Source organism: Xenopus tropicalis, chromosome 5, assembly GCF_000004195.4.
Source record: "Xenopus tropicalis strain Nigerian chromosome 5, UCB_Xtro_10.0, whole genome shotgun sequence".
Taxonomy (NCBI): domain Eukaryota; kingdom Metazoa; phylum Chordata; class Amphibia; order Anura; family Pipidae; genus Xenopus; species Xenopus tropicalis.
This window is the reverse complement of record NC_030681.2, coordinates 48686522-48707325: the sequence shown is the minus strand read 5'-3', so window position 1 is coordinate 48707325 and position 20804 is coordinate 48686522. Positions and strand designations below refer to the sequence as shown.

Sequence of the window (20804 nt, the reverse complement as noted above, 5' to 3'; positions counted from 1 at the left end):
AGGTTTAGTCTTGTATAATGTTTATTAAGGTAATAATTTTGGTTCAATTGAACTGATATAGACTTATAGATAAACAAGAGTGTATACCTCAAACAGCTCAATCCTCTCCAGTAGTCTTTCTTCAGTTTCTTCCACCAGTCCAACAGTAGGTATACTACTTTCAATCACTTCCAGCTGTTTCATTAGCTCTTGATACTTTCCAACCAAAAGTATCCATGCCTAGACATTTGTTATTTAAAAATATGTTAATAATAGGTTAAGTCGGTAAGGGAAAGTAAGCACAGGACTATTAAATTACTGGTCTAATCACCTATAGCAACTAATCAGTAGATGCCACCTGTTTAAAAGCAAACATCTTAATGGTTGCTGTGGGTTACTGCACCTGGGCAAAACTTAGTGCATTTTATTGCATATAGGGAATATGGTTATAAATTACAGATCTTTATATAAAGTAGCATTGACAAATTTAAAACATTGTTAAAGATATATATCAAGTATTTTGTAAATGAACTGCAAAAACCCATTGATGTGAGTATTGCTTTACCAATCCATGTACTTGCAGCCAATTTCACTATATCTTTGCACCCTACGGCACTGATAGTAGCAACCTGATGTAGAATGTCATAATTCAAAGTAAAGTTAATGCAGAATGCACTGAATTTGCCCTGCATAGCATGAACAAAAAACTGATAACCCTGAAGCTATATTAATTTTTATCAATATTTATAACATACATACTGCTATTAGAACGCATTTCATTATCTTGCAGTCTATCATCACTGTCTGGTTGCATTCTTATTGCCAAGGGAACTATGCAGAATGATGCTTACTATAGGGGAACTGCCTATGCTGGCATATGCAGGCTATGAAAAAATCCAGGGACAGGTGTTTGCTTTGGTGACTATGTCATATATATGACACTTAGTCCTGCATTAGCCTACTGATGCTACACCCCTCCTGGCTCCTGTAATGGATTTACAACAAATTCAAAGCCCTGCTAGAGGTGATAAGCACCCAACCTGTCTGCACATGAGACAATGGCTGCTATATCAGGGCTAAATAACCAACTGCCTGAGACAGTAAAACTGCCTATGAGTTGGTTACTAATTGGTTAATATGAGTTACTAAAAATGGAGTAAAAATAGCACCTGTCATATTACCCCAAATATTGTAAAAGCAGACAATCACATGGTTGTAATTTGTCCAGTATAGTAGTGTCCCTTATGGTATTTGCCGTGTTGTTTTTGATAGATTAAAACAAACTTTTATGCATATTTCTTAAAAATTAAATGTATACTTATCTTACCTCAAGAATGTATTCCAATTCCACACCTCTTTTGTGAGCTTGTTTAAGAAGTGCTGAAGCTTGGGCTATTAGCATTGAGTGATGCTGTGATTCACTTGGCAGTGCATAGCTGCAGATTTTCCTGAAAAGGGTTTCAGTGAGGATGACGTGTGATTCCAAGCCCTGGAAATACTCCTAAATAAAAAAAAAACCACTGTTATTAAAATCTACTTCTTTAAAATTGCTGTTTTTTCTATAACATATACATTATACAGAGTTTCTTATATTATATATTTACAGGTATGGGATTGATTATCCAGAATGCTCAGGACCTGGGGATAAGGAATCTTTACTTTTTTTAAGTCTACTAAAAAATAATGTAAACATTAAATAGACCCAATGGGATTGTTTTATTTAAAATGGAGTCTATAGGAGATGGCCTCCTGTAATTCAGAGCTTTATGGATAATGGGTTTCCAGATAACGAATACCATAACTGTATATATGTGTACCGGGGCACGATTGGAGAGGTTGAAATTGATCAACTTTAGTCTTTTTTCAACGAAAATAAACTATGTAATATTGAGTATTCACCACATGAATCAAGGAGCACAACATTCTAATAGTGTAAACTGAATCAGCTGAAAATTGCAAATCAGCAAAACACTCAAATGACAGCTCTTAAATTCATTACAGAGTCTTTAAACATGTGCTGTGACTTTTTAAAATTGATCTATATAATTATTTGAAGACAGTAATAATCATAATAATTTACACTACCTTTAATAAGGTAAACAATTTAGGCCTAAAAAGGTATCTGAAAACCCCAAATAACAAAAAAAAAAATAGCAGAAAAAAGAGGACCATTTGTTTAAAAAAAAAAAGGCAATTTTTCTTAAAGGGATACTGACACCTGGAATTAAACTGTTTTTTAAATATATAATTACATTGTCTTTCCATGAGCTTTATAATTTTGCCATGAAAGTATTTGCCCGATGCTTTTACATTCCCTATCTGATCCCCCATGTTCCTCTATGAGGGGAGCTGCCATATTTGTGCAGCAGGAGGCCGTTAGTATTAGAAGCTATAACTGACGGATTGAAAAGGGACAGCCAAGTTGGCAAAACAGTCAGGTTTAGGGACATAAAGTAACAATTACTTACAAAAGCAGCCCTATCAGTGAAAAACCATCAACATGACCTATAGGGAACTTTTTATGTAGATTCATAATTTGAAAAGTATTTTTTTCATGTCAGTATCACTTTAAAGGACATTTTTGAAATCTTTGAAATCTTTCAATACCTGCCAGACTGGTTGTCCAGAGGTTAAAAGTAAGGCTGCAACATCTCCTTAATCACTTAGGTTTTTTTCTCCTCATGTAACCCACTCGCCCCCTCCCTCAGGAATTTGCTTTGGCTGTTGGCTTGTGGACATGCTCAGTGGTTCTAAGCTCAGATTACTAAACACGCCCCCAGTCTAGCAGCCAGTGAAGAGATGGCATTGCTGGTTCCCATAGAAACTCAGCTCTAGCCGTCTGCTTCAATTTTTTTCTCCTAACCTCCTCTCCTGAGCTCAGCTCAAACAAAGCAGAACTTTTATCAGACATTTCTGCCTGTGTGAGCCTGTGTTATTGATGAAATGTATGCTGAATAAGGGTCTGTGTGTGTAGGCTGTTTGCAGATTTAAATGTATCTGATTATGTATCAGAGGAAAAATGGCCACTGGGTGAAAGCTGCTATTTGCTTTAGGAAAATGTGATGGTACTGCCAAGCAGAGGGGATATATGCAGTACAGATGTTGCAATTTGGGTGGGGGAGACATGCCCAACTGATATACATTGTAGGCAAATGTAGGCTTTACATGTCCTGAAACAGAAAACCATTTAAACTAGCTTTGTGTAGACTTGTACAAATGTTTCCATTTAGAGAATGAGAAAAAAGGCACTGGCTATGTTATCTACTTTCTATATCAATATTTTTTTACAAATCATGGTATGGAACCAAATACCTTTTTTTGTGTGTTTTGTGGTGCTGTTTTTCCCTGGACATCTGGCTAGGTATCACCATTAAAGCACTTGGACATGGATTTTTGTGTACTTTAACAACTTTCTAGTTATGATAGAGTTGCTAGAGAACCTGCTTTATTTAAATAAGTGTGTGCACTTGGGGGCTATTGTGACACCTGGGGCTGGTCGATAAAAAAAATTACTTTATTTTACTTAGCACTAACTATATCTATAACATATTAAGTAAATTCTCACTGCAACAGAAAGCCTGGACTGATCTTTCTTGCACCCACACTTAGTAATATTGTTTACCTTGTGCTTGTCTAACAAAGTCTCAACTTCCTCTCTGGAGGAAACACTGCATTTCTGTCCCCCTGACATCTTCTCAGTTCCTGTTTCAATTAAGTCTGCCAGGTCCTGGAGAGCACGTTCATACTGACTTTTCAGTGCAAGATTCTGATTCAGACCACTTCTCCTTGAGCCAATTATCATCATCAACTCATCGTATGTATCCTATAGGGATGGCAAATACTGTCAGTCTAGAGATCATCAGAAAGGTTGTGATATGAAAATAACAAATAAGCACAAAATCTGTTCAGAAACTTGAAAACCTGCATGTACAGCACCTGCAATTTTAAAAGCTCCTGCACTGAAGACTGATTTGCTTGTAATTTGTCCCCACGTTTTTTCAGTTCATTTATTTCTGTATCCAGTTCTTTAAGACTGTCTTCTGCTTGCAGAATAGCCTAAAATACACAAGATTAAAAAAAAATATAATTAAAATATATGAATATTCATGGAACACAAAATATTAGCACCCGAAACCTAGTTTTCTTAAATATCATCACTTTTGCCCAAAGCCAGAGTTTTATTTTTGTTCACTTCACTGCTAGTGTTCTAAACCTATGGCTTTTGTTCTCAGATATAATGGACCAGAAATAATTTAATGAGAAAAACCGTAAAATTAATTCAATCATAGAATTCCTCATAGACTTTAATGGCGTTTTCATGTGATAAATTAATATTATTGCCCAATATTTGCATGATTTAAGGGCTCCTTAAATATTACACTCTCAGTTTAATGTTTAACCATTAGGTTTATATTTTTCAAAGGCAATCGGATCTAGTAAACATACACAGAAATTAAGAACAAACCAAACTGATCTGCAACACAGATCATGACACAGATTCACAATGCACTTCTGGAGGAGTTGTAATTTGTAATGGGTGTGTGTGTATTGCTTTAAAATATATAACAATGTATTTGTGCAAAGGTATCAGCAGAATGTTTGCCTGCAGAACAAAATGAATTATTTATGCTCAAGCTTTCAATTTTTTGTAACAATATCTTCTAGAAGCGTGTCATAAAAGAATGCACTGCAAAAAGGCAAAATATAATATTACTATTAGAAATTACTAATATTGCTTTTACTATGCTAAGCTCAAAGGGCCTGTCAGCTCCAAAGTACAAATCAGATTATAAAACAACCAGATGTGTTGCTATATACAGAATGCAAAATATCAGCACTGACAGAATTACATGCCATATATGAAGTTGTTGCCTTCTGCTGTACATGTGGACAGTCACATGATGGTTAGGGTTAGAGTTTGGATCGGCTTAAAACTAAGGATTTGGCCTAATTGGAATTGGGTAAAAAGACTTGTGATTTGTGTGAAACCTGAATTTCTTACATCTCTGACATAAACACAGTTTTCCAAGGCATCCTTTAATATTGGAATAATGGACAATTAGCACAAGCAGTATATCTATATACTTATCTTAAGCACACTGCACTTCCACTAATAGATAGGTACAGTAAATTAATAAGGGCATACAGATTCCAGTTGAAGCACTACTGTGGTTAACTCTAATATCCCTGTTTGAAAATTGAAGTGGTGCTACAAGATTATCTTAAGACAAACCAGATTTATGTAAAGGCAGGGTAGGGCCAGGGTAGGGTGGCAGAACTATAAAAGGCTGATCCTGCTTATAATAGAATGTAAGCAAGTAAAAGCTATTTTCTTATAGTTCCACTCAAACTGTTATGAGTATTTGATGCTGAGTGTCGGGAAATATCATGAGATAAAGTGACTACTGATGATGGAAGGGAAAATAAGATATTGGATTTCTAACCATCACATACAAAAATCAGGTTAGTATCACTCAGATTGTAAGCTCTACGGGGCAGGGACCTCCTTCCTACTGTGTCTCATACCACATGGCACTTATATATATATATATATATATATATATACATATATGTATTTATTGTATTTATTTATTATATCACTTGTCCTCCCTGTTTGTATTCTGTAAGACTGTACAGCGCTGCGTACCCTTGTGGCGCTTTATACATAAAGTTATACATACATACATACATATAAAAAATCCAGCCAAACACTGGCATTGAATTAGCCTAATTAATACACTGTGCAATAATAAATGTATAGGTAAACATCTTTATAAGCATAAATTAATGGCTCTCTAAAAGAATATATATATATATATCATAATAATCAATAGCCCCTATGTTCCTTTGTTTTTTTTTTTTTTTTTTTACAAACACAGAGAAGTTAGAACTCTTGGGAAATTCAGCATATATTTTTGGTTCCTATAAGAATTAGCTGCTATATTGTTCCTCATCAGAAAAAAACATTAAATATCACCTGTAGGGGGCGATTCACTAAAGGTCGTTAACGTTTAACGCATAGTTGTGTGCATTAAAAAGTGTTTGCTAATTGAGTACCGATTTATCAAAGTAATTTTGAATACGTTAATAATCTCAATTATCGCAAAGCGTTATTTCCATTGCACTGCGGTAAAAGCATAAAATGTGGCAATAATAACTGTGAAACTTAGCGCCTCCCAGGAGTAGGCGTTACTAAACAAAATTGCAGCTGGTGATTGTCTGTGGTGACAAGATGGACAAGATGGACTTTTAGATGGAATCTGAAGAAGAGAATCAGCTATGTGTTCATCCTAGAGTGATGCAATATGTCATCGCCAGATAAATAACGACAATAACATTGCTTCTTAATTCAGACAAGTGTCTTTTTGTGAATCGATCGTTAATTCTCCAAATATAAGAAGTGATAATATTTTTAACACATGCTAAAGATAACACTTGGTTTTTTGGCCTTTAGTGAATCAGCCCCTTAGTCTCTAATAATACACTGTCTTTGGTGGGCAAATAATTATGAAAATAAAGGGTGTACTGGTTGCTTAGCTCAACCAAGTGATTACCACCCAGACCTCAGACTTTTAGTTAGCAAGACTAACTATACACCATTATATTGTTTCTATATTAATATATAATTTAGCAATCAGTATAGTTAATCCATAATACACTGGTTCATTTAACTTTTGTTTCTCTAATTTAAAAGGTACTTTTCATTTTTGAAGACGCTGCAGTTTATTCTGTCAAATATCCAGTAATGTAGGAACTGCAGCATCAATATTCATAGTGGAGTTGGAATGAAAACCCTTTTATTGGTTATGAATATTTATAATATTATAATATGCATTATTACATTACTAAAGATGCTGAAGAGCTTATCTGTTACAGAATATTCAGATTGAGAAAATACATGAAAATAAATTTCCTCCTTTCTATACTTCAAATTCAATTTCTTATGCAGTGTCTGTTATATGCTTTTATGTATTTAAGTTATAATAAGATCCCTTAGCTGCCATACTTTTATAGGATTCATCATTCAAATATTTCCTACAGATTGCATAAGTTATCAGCAAAGATGTTTTTCTTGAACTATAGTATAACGTCCCCTTTACTGATTGTACTCCCATATGTCAACGGCACTGTGCTGCAAACATTAAATAGTTCCAAGCATTTAGTGCTTAAAATGTCATAATGTGCTTTTATTCATACAAATTATTTTTGTATAATCCATCCCTCTAAATTGCAGGTCACATAAATGCCCAATTAATGTTATTTACAATAGTTGTTTGTAAAAATTGGGGCAAAATTGTACCTACTTGCACTCATCTATACTGACATTGCAGTCCACAATTGTACACAATTTCCTAACCAGAACAAATCTGTGTCTGTAGTGCCTTTTGCAAAATTTTGCACCTGGTCCATTGGGTGTGGAAATTTCCAGGAGGGATGATGCAGCATCATGCACTTTGTATTTTAAACCCTATAAGCATTCCTTAGTAAATATGCCCCAGGTAGGCATTTTTTGGATGCTATATAAAAGGGTTAACTTTCAAAATATTTGGTATTTTGTCATCAAACTGAATTGCAGTTGGTGTGGTACACTGTAAGCGGTATTTGGATTTTGTTGTATTTGTGGAATTCAGCTTTCATCAGCATTCACAATGTCATTAATAAGAAGGGGACCTCCTCACTGTAGACAGGCAGAGATTAATGCCCAGGTTTTCCAACGAGCCTACAAAGTAATGGTCAGGTATTATAAAATATGACCATATATGTAGATAGCTAAATCCAATTGATAATTTCAAAACTAGGGAAAATGCAAGCCCCTGTCCTTTCCACATTTGTCAAGACAAACCCCAAAAGGTTGTCACTGGCAGACCATGGTTTCTGTCTGAACAGATGGACTGGTCTTGTCTGTCAAAAGTATCTCTATATGGGCTCATCTATGTATCAACTGTTGTTAGCTGGTATGTCCACCGTAACAAAGCAATAGCGCTCTAAGTTATAAAAAGCTTATAGTACAAATTAGATTAGAATCAGCACCTCACAAACAAAAATGGTATACTTTTTTTTTACCACTCCCCATTTAAGCCACAACCACTCAAGGTCACAGCCACATATTTTTCTCCTTATCTTAAAAATGAAATTTGGTTTGTAAAAACTTCCCCAGAGATAAAATCTGCTTTTTAAGTGATAAATCTCTTCTCCTTGCTGAAGAACTTACCCCATGGGGACTTTTCATGACAAAATCAGTTGGGGGAGGTGATTCCCAGAACCAGTGTTTCACAGCAAAATAGCTGGGTATGGGGGGGGGGGGGGGGCGGAAGCATCCAAGGGATAATGTTGAAAACAGAGACTAATGGCAACCTTGGTGTGACTACACCTTTCCGTTCCAAACATCAAAAAACTTCTGCCAATAAAAATTCTCATTGTTGAATTACCAAAAAGACAGTCCGTTTTATTGTATGTATCGTAAAGGCAGCTGGATTAATTTGCAGTCAGCATGTTCTCTCAGTTTGTAACTCTTAGGAAATGCATAAATAGGAGGCAGAAAATAGATAAGAGACAGAAAAAGAATTTTATTTTACTGTCTAATAATTATGTACTGGCTCCTTGAAATATGGTAAATCCAACCTACAAAAGACGTTGATGTGTATACAAAAGTATTTTTCCCATATCCTCTGTACTAGTATAGTCCAACCAGGGTATCCAAAAGCATTGTGCTACCACTGAGCTCAGATACACCAGTAAACAGCATTCTTGTGGATAGATACATTACTGTGCTTAAATAGATTTGTAATTTTACAATTTTCTGACACTCAGGAGTCACAGTGTGAAAAACTGAGATTCCCCATTTCAAATTTTAGTAAAACGGCTTTCTATGGGGCACATTTACTAATCCACGAATCCGAATCACGAATGGGAAAAAATCGTATTGGAAACGAAAATTTCGGAAGATCGCAAATATCACGAAAATGCTTCCGAAAAAATTGTATTAGTCACGATAATATTGTATTGGCGATCCGAAAGTCACGAAATTTTCGTACTGAACAATTGTAAACAGAGGTAAAACCTTTCCCCCCCCCCCCCCCCCTATTTACAATTTGCTTGAATACTGAAAATACCCTTTCCACTGACTTCTATGGCAACTTGACAGGTTACAAGTTTTTATATATTTTCTTTTAATTGTGATTTGCTAGATCTCAAAAAGTTGCTGCTAAATACTTGTTTTTTTACCATGATTGTGTTTTTGGCAGCAACTTTTAGAAAGAAAGTCTATCACCTCTAAACCATTGCACGCATTGTGCAAACAGTGACAATAACTCTCATTCAGAGTATGAATCAATTATTGCTTTCATTCTCTTTGTGCATCTGTTACTTTGCTGGACTATCTGTTGCAGGAGAAAAGTTCATATCATTCTCTTGCACAGCACTAGCGATATCGTGGAATGTGACCCATCTGGTAAAGGGTTCCTCTAGATTCAAGAAAAGGGTAGAATCCCTGAAAATGTGAAATACAGAAGAAGGTGAACATATTAGTCAAGAAAGAAAAGGTGAAGAAAAGGAACACAACTCTAAACCAGACCTTTATACTGTATGCTAATGTCTGTAGAAAATGATAAATAATCAAAAGGTACTAATAGTACTGAATAAAGCACTAAACATAGACACCTCGGTATTATACATAGTGGATAATTAGTAATGTGTCTGATACAGAACATTTCTAAGCACACTGGTCAAACTCAAATACCAAGTATGCATTCTGTTAATGGTCAAGGCCATGAAAGGTATGTGAGTTGGGCACCTTGAATACTTTTCTAGTCATTAATTGGAAGGAAAATTACCTGCATTTGTTCTTTTGCAGGTCTCTCGGCTGCTTCTGCCAACTTCTGCAGTATTATGTACTTGTTATCAGCCAGTGATGTAAACAGAATCTTCAAATCGTTCTAAAAAACAGACAATACATATGCACCAATAAAAACCAGAGTCTGTTAAGTGTGTAAAATGATGATACAAGAGAAAAGACGTGACACTGGTTATTTAGTATAGCTAATATATATCATTATACATATTTTATAAAGTAGGGTACATTTTTATTTTGGAACTTGCAATTAAAGTGTGTCAGATGCAATGGAATACTAAGGATATAAGTACCAGGCACTCTTAACATAACAAAATTGTTGTAATAACCACAGCCCAGATGCCAATCATCAGACATTCAAGACTTCAAATATTGACAGCAGAACCCCCCACTGGAGAATATGGGTGGACACAGGCTACAGCTACAGTATGGTATCCATTATTTTGAAACCTGTTGTCCAGAAAACTCTGAATTATTGGAAGGCCATCTCCCATATACTCCATTTTAATCAAATAATTCAAATATTTACAAATGGTTTCCTTTTTCTCTGTAATAATAAAAGAGTACTTTGCACTTGATCCCAACTGATATATTTATTCCTTATCAGAGGCAAACAAGCATATGGTGTTTACGTAATTTTTTAGTTGTCTTAAGGCAGTGATCCCCAACCAGTGTTGCTCTCAGTGGCCGCAAAGCAGCTGACCATTTTTACATTTCTGGCTTGGAGGCAAGTTTTGGAAGCACAGTGACACAGCTTTACTGTAAGCAGAGCCTCCTGCAGGCTAGCAATCCACAAGGGGCTAACAAATAGCCAATCACAGTCCTTATTTGGCATCCCCAAAGAACATTTTTATGCTTGTGTGGCTCACCAACACTTTTTACATCTGAGTGTGGCTCAGTGTGGCATTTATCAGTGTTTAGAACTGTTCTAGCATTACATATCTGTATCCAGGTTTTTAATAATAAAAGTAGAGATGACAGAAGTTTAGTGTAAACAACAAGGGCTGACTATGAACAGAATTGAAAGTAACATCATTTGTGTAACATGTTTCAGCAGCAATGCAATGTCCTGTTAATTGTGCAGCATACCTGAAAGGCCAAAAGATCTTGCAGTCGCTGCTTCATCTGACAACAGCGATGATTCACTACTGACTCCAAAATATTTAGCCTGCCCAGCAGGCAGTACAAAGTGTCTTCAATGATCTCTTGGTTATCCCCACTTCTAGAGAATGTTTGGAAGAATAGATTCTTGTTCTTATCCATTTCTTCAGACATCTCTTTCATATCTTTTGCTAGTGTCTGGATTGTCAAGATTGCATTGAGAGAAGAAATACCACAATATATTATCATGATATGTTAAAAATAATAATAAAACAAAATGACTTGTCTAAACAAAGCACTATTAGGAATAGCGTGTATCCATTTCAATAGAAAGTATTGTTTACAAGTTATACATAAAATTACTTGTAAATACTCTATATCTTTGCTTTCTATCATATATGTACTGGTTGTGTAAAGTTCTTAAATGCGTGTCTTGGCACCCATTAGTGCTTGTAGGCAATGCATGGTATATTCCTTTAGGGTGATTTCTCCATCTTCATGATTCCTCATGAGGATCCTATTTCATGAGTAAAAGCTACAGAGAATATATTTTGTGGCACATTCATAGACTAAAATACATATAAGGCTGACAAAGTACCTCACTTAGCAAGTTTGGGAATCAGAACCAGGATAAACAAGCTAATTGTGATTATTAGAGAACTCTGTTGCAAAACACACCTTTATTAGTCATGCCTGTGTAGAGTATGACATAACAAATTAGACATGATTAAGTATTTATTCTAGTAACGTCTACCTCTTGATGGTACAGGCATGCCTCCGTCTCCTCTGGTTGAAGAGCTGTTGCCACAAAAATTTGATCTTCCACATCATCCAGCCAAGAAGACGTGGCAGAGACTGCATCATACAGTTTTCTTTCAAAGGGGAGACTCTTCTTTTCTACTCCACCACCCTGAGAAATCATATTTGTAAACATTATTTTCCTGTCTTGTCACAAAAACACTGACAGAAATGCAATCTTTAAGCTGTACTATAACTCAGATACCAAAAAGCATGACAAAAGGCATGAAAAAAGGTTACACAACGCTGTTGGGTATTCACAAATGGTGACCAGATCATCTCGTTAACTTGCATTTAATGGACACTTGACACTGAATCACTGAAAAGAAAACACTTTTGATTGCAGAGTTTGTGTGAGTCTGTATCCTCTGCTCAGCCCACTAATGTTTCCACACTCATTCCATTCTTCATAGACATCCTATGTAAATTTACTCCCCCCGCCTAGATGGTCTCAGCAGTCCCCCCCACCAGATGGGCTCAGACCTGCATTTGTGTTTTTGCTTCCTCTTTCTCCAGCCACACCAGCAATAACATCTAATCCAGCATCTAATCCCTCAGCCCCTTGCTTTTTTCTGCTTTTCTACTATGTTTGCTGAACTTTATAAATTTAAAAGCTAAGACAGTGTGCCCTTGCATAAATGTGCAATAATTGTGTTTTCAAAAGCTGTGGCCAGCTCTAACATAAGCAATGCTGTACATTTATTTATGGGTTTCTGGTCTATAGAGGATCCACCCAAAACCCAGTAAAAGGGAGGAAGGGGAGGGTTTTCATCTTAAAAGTCATGGGTGATATTCACAATTGCACCAATAAGGCAATGCAGTGGGTGCATGGCCATCTCAATCTTGTGTCAACAACTTAATATATTCATTAAAATATATTTAAAACAATGAAAAAGCCTCTCTTTTACTACATAAAAATGCTATTCAAAAGAACTAATGAGGATGTTAATATGACTTTAATACAGTTGCCAAAGTTTCATACAGTTGTGCTTACCTGAGATGATGCATCTTCAAGAGATTGGTTCAGGCCACCTAGAAGCTTGGTAACAGAGGATTTATCTTGGGCCTTTCTATCTCCTTTGTAAAATGGCACCCCGTGGACTAGTCTGTTTGTTTTGCTGAATATCTGGTTAGAAAGAGGAACATAATAAAATGCGTATAAATATATGTTATCAAGTGCTATAACAAATAGTTAATGCTTATTAGTCATTATTAGAGTAAATATTTAAGCTCATGCTTTAATATTCTTATGGATATTGGAAGCTAATTAAGCTTTTGGTCTCTTTCTAATAAATATCACATTGTACTAATTTTAGAAATATTACAGGTGCTTTTTGTGAATGAATGTGGCTCTTGGATAGATTAATTTAAGCTTAATAACTTGGTAACTTCCAGACAAGTCAGTAGCTAAGATGTGTATATAATATCTGGAATAACAAAAGAATTACTGGCTGCTCTTTCTCCTGTTCCAAAGCATTCTGCACCAGTTTTTCCTTTGTGCTTAGCTCCTGATGTAGACTTTCCCATTTCATCCTCATCTGATCTTCCAATGGAGATCTAAATCCTTCCAGGCCCAACTCACGAGACAAGGAATCTGTATTCTCACTGGATGAAATAAAAAGAGTATTAATGTTCCTGTTTTTGATAGTATGATAGAACAAATAACATATAGAGAAAGGACACCGACAGAGGACATTTACAACTAAAAAATACAAGGACCCACACTACCATTGATATTTAATATTTTGTTTTCTTTTTAAGTAATAAAACCTTTGAAGAATATGTCTAGTTTGTTCAACCTGAGTTGCGGACGTTCAGTAGCTGTCTGTTGGTTTATGATCTCTCCGCCACGACTCGCAACTGACTGCAGTAGCTTCTTTTGCTCAGCAAGTTCCTGCTCCAGTTCCTAAAGGTAAAATATAATCATTAATTTATGGATCTTAACTTTTTCTAAAAAAACAAAAGGCATTATGATTACTGACATGCTTACATTATATTATTGAAAGCTGAATTCCCTTTAAATTTTAAAGATGTGAGAGTATAAGCCATGCAAACAAAGTGTTCCATCTAATCTTTATGTGAGCAATAAATTTGATCAATTCTGAGTATATTGTGGCCAGGTAGTTAATAAAGAAGCTGGTATTACTTGTCAGAAGTCTGCTAACACTTACTTTTTGCCTCTGTAAGCTATTCTGCTTCTGCAGTGAGCGTGTTGTCCTTGATTGAACAAGCCATTCTTGGACACTGGGACTTTGTGAAGAAGACAGCACTGATTCTGACTCCTCTTTCTCGTAAAAATTTTCCTAAAGAAGGTTTAATCAAATGAAGGTAAGAAACTCTAAATGTTCTCAATAGACACATCTAATCCACCACCTTGCACCTTGTCTCTATCACTTGTAAAATTTTGCAGGATTCAGTAAGAATATTTGGTCAAATTCAGCAATTGGTCACAGGGCCCATACTCATTTTTAGAGGTAATTTAGGGTTAGGCCTTCTGGTCCATGCACATATATTTGACAGCTTAGTGGCCAAATATGACTTGTCTATGGTTTAAGTGTGTCTACGTGTTTCACCTGCATAAGTGAACACTTACATACTGCTGTACATTCTAGAAGAAGAGCAACCATATAATCTAATTGTTGTGGTTTATGTGGTTATGTTGGTTGCACAAATTTTAAAAGTGATAGTATGAAACTACAGAAGATATTATACCGTCCAAATGATTGGCTGTTTGAAAATCAAGAACGTTAAAGGTAGATACCAGTAAATAAGTAAACCAGTACCATAGCAAGGATCCAAATATTTATGAAATGATTGGTCAGTTTTTGTTTTTTAACCTGCTCTATCTTGTTTCTCTCATCCACTATTTGTTCATCTATCAGATGATTTTATAGCAAACACTGTCTTAGTAGAAACTGGACAAAAAATCCATAATAATTTGAAGTTAAAGTAAGAAAGATATATTCATTTCGACAAAAAAAAAAAAAAATCACAAAATGCATTTTTATAGTGACCTGATTAGTGTGTGCTATAATCGAAATCTTATTCTTTGTATTCTTTGCCCCTAAACCATACTCCTAATTATGGCTGTTAGAGTGATATTTTAATATATGCTAGTATAAATCCATTTCAAAATCCATGTCTCTCCACAACAACTTGGGGCATTTTTCTGAATGACTGTGCATTTTATCTGCCTGTTGTACTATAATCTGATAATCTCTTCACATTCTTAATATAACCACCTTGGTGTCTCTGCTTTAGAATTCTGACGTGGAAGCAGAAGAAAAGAAGATCAACACCAAGTGCGTTAACCACATCTAAATACCTACAAGGCACAGTCTGAGAGGCACAAAATGTCTTGTTTAGAACTTATTTCTATGAACAGTGCTGAAACCCAGTCATGCACACATCCTTTAATTCTCTGTTTTATAAAACAGTAATAAATACAAATCAACTAGACAATATTTGATTCTAGACCCCCTGTTCTAGACTCCCAATTTTTAACCCTGTTGTGTTTTTTGCTTTCTGATATATGGTACCTGTCTCTATTTTGACAACAGTAAAATAAACCATCTAATTCATGGTTCAAAAATTAAATGTGCCATAATAATGTTATAATACCTACTATGAGCAAAAAAAGCTGTGAATAAAAGTACATGGAAATAGCCCCAAGTGTAGTGCTGCTTATAGTGGTTTAATGATAGTAAGCAATTGTAATAGAAAAATTAGCATGCAATTTTACAGTCAGTAAAATATAAATTAAGAGTTTTCAGATAATTATTTGTTCTAGAATTATAAGCACTTTAAAAGGAGATGCACAGAAAGTTTATTTTCATGTCACTGTTTCACAAGAGATCTAATGGTTTGCACTTTCTATCACTGCAGCCGAAAGCAGAAAGTCTTAATTGCACAGCAAATGCTTAAGAGGTAAGGGGAAAATCACATCTAGAACAAGCAGGTCCCACACCAAAAAACAGACATATTACATGTTCTGCTTGCTTGTGGGCTTTCATCTCTCCCCATGCTAGTTTAGCCTATGGAACAAATAAGATATGGCTCCTGTTAACATGCATGTAAACAGTTATTAGATAAAATACCAAGGAAATATTATGCATTTGTGAACTCGATCATGTGGCAATAACAGTTTATATTTATATATTTTTTTTTTTTATACTGCAGCAACTGTAAAAATAGTAAGCAATTATTTTTATTATATTACAATAAAATTATGGGAACACAATTACAAAGTTAATGGTTTGGATAGATTTCAAAGACAAAAATGACTTACTGTTTCAAAGGTTCCAAAATGAACTAGAGCCCTTAATTGTTTTTCTGTATTGCTAGTAAAAGAGGCAGTACTACAGCACCCCTATCTTACTGATGCCCCTCCTTGCTTCTGGTACGTTACCTGAATGCTGATCTGCTTGTCTTGTAGTACCCTTTGCAGTTCCAAGAGACTTGCTTTCAAGGTCCTAAGTTTGATAGCTAGATGCTCTGCTTCCTCTTTAGTGTGTGCCTTCCCTTCCATAAGTAAGTTCTCGCTATGCACCGAGAGCTCCGAGAGAGCAACCACCTTCTGCTCTATTTCCAGCAGCATATTCTGAAGCAGCGAAAACAGAGAAGCAAATTTAAACATGTTATGAAACAAAGCAAAACCATGAGGCTGGCAATTTAAAGCCAAAGCCTGTTTTGCTTATGATGCAGATATTACATATAAGCAGTGTCATTTTTTGGTAATCCATCCAGCATATGTATTATAAAAAACAGATTTGCTTGCAGCAGAGTCATTCTTCAGCAGACTACATCCTTAATGTACTACGTGCGAGGGCCATGAATGTTCCTAAACAGACAATAAATCCATCCCTGTCTGCCCGCAAGTGAACTACTGTATGATCAAGTGTGGGTATTCAGAGGCTTCTGAATGGCTCTACGTGAATCTGCATAATCCTCTTTACAGATTGACCTGCATAATTTGTGCCGGATACCCCTTATGGACTGATGTGATGATTTGTAACTTTATACACATTTCTGTAGCTCCTTTATCTAGAAATGTACTTATGTTTCCAATACAATCTATAGTACACCACAAGTTGCAACATTAATTAGAATTGTAAGCAAAGCTGTTTCTTGAAATTGTATTTAATTTGGTTTGCATCAAGGTTTTTGCTGTAGTCCTTCTTCAAGCATGCAAGTGTTGACAGTAACAAAAGAATTTGGCCTGTTTAGAGACAGTATGTTGAAACACTGGTTCTCAGTTTATATTCTGTTGGATTTACCTGACAATCAATCAGCTGTGCCTCCATGTCCATTGGTTCTTCAAATGCAAGTAAAATATCATCCAGTGTTGCTCTGGTACTCAGTAACCAACGGTCAAGTTCATCTGCTTCACCACAATATCTCTGCAGAGCTTGTTCATGGCGTTGCTCCTCCAGCTGTTCATTTAATTTTTCCTTTTAATAGAAATAATGTGCTTAGAGGAAAAACCTGCTTCAAACCTGGGAATTTACAAAGGTTTATACTCTCTTCCTGCTCCATAGATCTGAAGGGACAAGGATCTATGGAATAAACCTTCCCCCGCCTCTGATCCGATCGATGAGCTTGGCGTCAAAATGTATTTAACAGTAGCACTCCACATTTTGGGTAAGGATATGTATTTTAGAACTATTAATTGATATTATATTATTACTGAAAGGTAGCATAGTTTGTTTTTCTTTTGGTAGAAAGTCCACCCCTTATACATCAAGTTTTTACAACATCCTATATCTTAAGTGGTCCAGTACATTGGTCTGATTTTCAGCCATAGAAGTATCTGTCATATGATGCCCAGGTTCAGGCCGTTTATAGTAGTAAAGAATACCGGATGAATATAAGTGTCCTTTTTTATACATGGTATGATTTTAATACCACAATACCCTAATAAAAAAACTGATTTAACCTCTGTAATAGGATTTCAGTTCTTTCAATCTTAGTTATTTATTATATTTTTAAGCTTTTCATTTACATTGCCAATTAAAGTAGTGTTTTTGAGATTTGAGGAATGCTATTTAAGCTGTTACAGTTGTGTCATTAATGTGATAGAACAAAAAGGAAAAGAACACATGTATAAACCTGGCACACCTATGTAAGAAATAAGAACAATTCTTTATTAGTTTTTTTCTTTTCTCCATTATACTAATTAATGTGATAGATACAATGCAGAACGGAAATGAAAGCAGTAAGTTTAAAACATTGTTTTACCTCTAAAAGCTGCCGTTTCCCTGAAGCTTTCATTCTGATGGTAGCCATTCTTTCAGCCAAGACAGTTAGTGTAGACTGTAGTGCCAATTGATCAGCAGCATCAGAATCTAGGGACTCTGAAACCAACTCATCTGCAAAGGATGCCTGTAACTTGCTAATCTCTTCCTGCAACATTACAATCTCATCCATCAAAGCCTAAAAAGGAAAAGAAATTATTTTTTTTTAAATGCTTTATTAAATTATACAATCATTAACAAAAGTTTATGTTTCCAAACATTTTGAGAAAGCAAGACACACTGGGTGTCATTTATAAACACTAGGCAAATTTGCACCTGGGCAGTCACCAATGGCAAATTTAAAAATGAGCATCTAAGTGCAGGTGTAGCTTGTTAACTTTTCTGGGCTCTCTGCCAAAAACCTACTTATTTCATTAAGTTTGAGAAACATTGTATATTTTTTAGCATTCAGTGCAGGTTCAGTGCAGGAGAGACTTTTCATAAAGAATCTGGGACTGCGGGTTGAGCTGTCAAAATTGGGACTGTCCCGCGTAAAATCGAGTTGGGAGCTGTGGATTAACCAGTTAAATACACCTAATGGATTAAATTCATTAATAAAATCTAATGACTGGTGATTTCATATCTTGTATGTTATTTCCTGTAATACCCTTTAAAAACTATTACTACTGTGCACACACATACTACTGTGTGACAGTAAACCGAAATGTTGATTTTTGGGTTTTGTTATGTGATAAAGATAGAAAGAGAAAGAGAGAGAGATAACAGGACATGTGCCTGACCTGGTGTTCTGCCATTTGGCTTTCTGGGGTTTTGCTTGGCTCCAGACTCTCATTTAGTTTCACTTCAATGGCCTCCATTTTTGTGGAAATAGACTGAAGAGAATCTTGGTATCTTTGCTGACGTTCTAGAGCCTCATATAGGGTACGTTGCTTCTCACTGATCTGTTTAGAAGGAAAAAGAAAATGTACTTTTTATATCACTTGTGTGGTGGAAGTTCAGCTGTGCAATTAAAGGAAAACTAAAAACATCATTTGGTATTTTTTGTTAAAATACAATTAACATCTGCCGTTTTGTTAATCAATAAAACATGTAGGGGCATTTTTATTATCACTGGAGTAAGACATCACCGATGATGTTGCTTATAGCAACTATATATTAGAGAAACGATCCAGCACATCTGTTATACCAGCTCCTTTCTCTAATATATTGAATGCTAGGGGTACCATTCCCTCAGGCTGTGCACTAGGACCCATATAAAGGAGAGGCTGAGTGTTGTGATCTATTCAACTGCTTATAGCAAAAAATCAGCAATTAGATTTGAACAGTCACATACAAGTTAAAAAAAAAAAGGAAAGATCTGATTCTGATTGGTTGTTAATGGCAACCTCACCGGTGATGTTTGTCTCCAATGCTAATTGGTGGAGAATTTTACTACTAACAGCTTCTACTTGAGGTAGGCCTGCCACTCATCCAAACTACCAGTTTATGTCAAAAGTTGCCACTGAATAATTTTTGCATGAAATCAGGGTGATTATAAAAACTGACCACATTCTTCAGTGTTTCCCATGAGCGTTGTAAGTCATCCAGTTTGGCATTAGCAGCCAACTCCAATCCTGGCTCATAAATCTCTTGTGGTGGAGACATGTTGGGCTGGATCTTGGCAGCATCTGTCTGTAGCTGTTCAGCAGATAAGGCCTGGTAATAAGCAATGTCCTAAGAGCATGAAGCACAACACAGTACTTTCAACAGAAAAGCATGCAGACTAGCTACTAGGATTAACGAATACAACCACATCAGGGATCTTACACAGTGGTTAACATAATATTTACTGCAAAATATCAATTTAATTTACTTTCTTGTTTCAGTTGAATTTGTTTTAACAGGTGACTTTTGCAAGCATGCGATGAACCATTATTATCTGCAGTTTTATACCATGAATTCACCTTAGTGTCTAAGTCATATATATAGTTTGTTAAAATAACATGAAATTACTGAGACCATAAAACAATCGGGGAAAATTAAGCAATATTCTAAAACTGAATATACTTTATTCTTTATCGTAAAACAAATATAATTGTGAACTGGCATTGCTTGCTATTATAACCAGTAAAAGTGCTCTCAAGTCAGCAGTCCTTCCACCCTCTATCATGGTAATATTTCATTTGTGCCCAGATAATTTGGGTTAAAGTTGAAGACATATAGATGTATAGCAATTAGTATAACACACTTAAAGCAACACAAAAAGAAAATTGTCCATCAAAAGCAGCACTCTGTTTTCTGTACTATGTAGTGAATTTGCTATGAAGCAAGAAACTATTACTGCCAGTCCCAGTGTGTGCCATACACAAGGCAATTACAAAGCTCTTCTATGGCAGGTGATGGCAGGTAAATAGAGGCTTTTTTTCAGGACTCCTATTTTTCAGTTGAGCACAGTCGCATTTAAAATTCCATATGCAATGAAAAATGCAGTAGCATTCTAAATGCCCAACATGCAAATCAGATAGACTGTAGCAGTGAAAGTAATGTGACCTCCTTTGCATGGCAGATAACATATCTGCTCCTAAAATAGAACATTTTTAATTTTAAAAAGTTTGTTATGTCACAAATTGCTCTCTATATGCATATAGGATAAAATCATAAACATAAGAAGACTGCTTCTGCCAAAAAATATTTCATTTGCAGTTTCTGGACAGACAGAAATAATCTATAAATCCTTAAAAAGCCATTTTAAATTGTTGGCACTACTTGTCCTTTAAAGAATAACTAAAGTATAACAATGTTAGGCTTTATTTTTAGCAGTAAAACCTGCAAATTCAGGATCA

General features: G+C 35.5%; 1 protein-coding gene across 6 annotated transcripts in view; it reads right to left on the bottom strand.

Moving 5' to 3' along the window:
• Positions 1-20804, bottom strand: part of syne1 (spectrin repeat containing, nuclear envelope 1) — a 244378-nt gene that overhangs the window by 48885 nt on the left and 174689 nt on the right. For 3 of the 6 annotated variants that reach the window (NM_001127037.2, XM_018093792.2, XM_018093790.2), the window contains 17 exons: positions 19528-19695; positions 18762-18923; positions 17966-18160; positions 17005-17178; positions 16137-16328; positions 15715-15762; positions 13900-14031; positions 13528-13634; positions 13177-13333; positions 12723-12854; positions 11685-11840; positions 10919-11128; positions 9813-9914; positions 3916-4035; positions 3602-3802; positions 1307-1480; positions 88-219 (listed from right to left, as the gene is read on the bottom strand). In NM_001127037.2, the coding sequence (NP_001120509.2) occupies positions 88-219; positions 1307-1480; positions 3602-3802; positions 3916-4035; positions 9813-9914; positions 10919-11128; positions 11685-11840; positions 12723-12854; positions 13177-13333; positions 13528-13634; positions 13900-14031; positions 15715-15762; positions 16137-16328; positions 17005-17178; positions 17966-18160; positions 18762-18923; positions 19528-19695 (2562 nt within the window). The remainder of the gene's footprint in view (positions 1-87; positions 220-1306; positions 1481-3601; positions 3803-3915; positions 4036-9812; positions 9915-10918; positions 11129-11684; positions 11841-12722; positions 12855-13176; positions 13334-13527; positions 13635-13899; positions 14032-15714; positions 15763-16136; positions 16329-17004; positions 17179-17965; positions 18161-18761; positions 18924-19527; positions 19696-20804) is intronic. The other 3 variants (XM_018093787.2, XM_018093791.2, XM_018093789.2) reach the window with 2 other exon arrangements.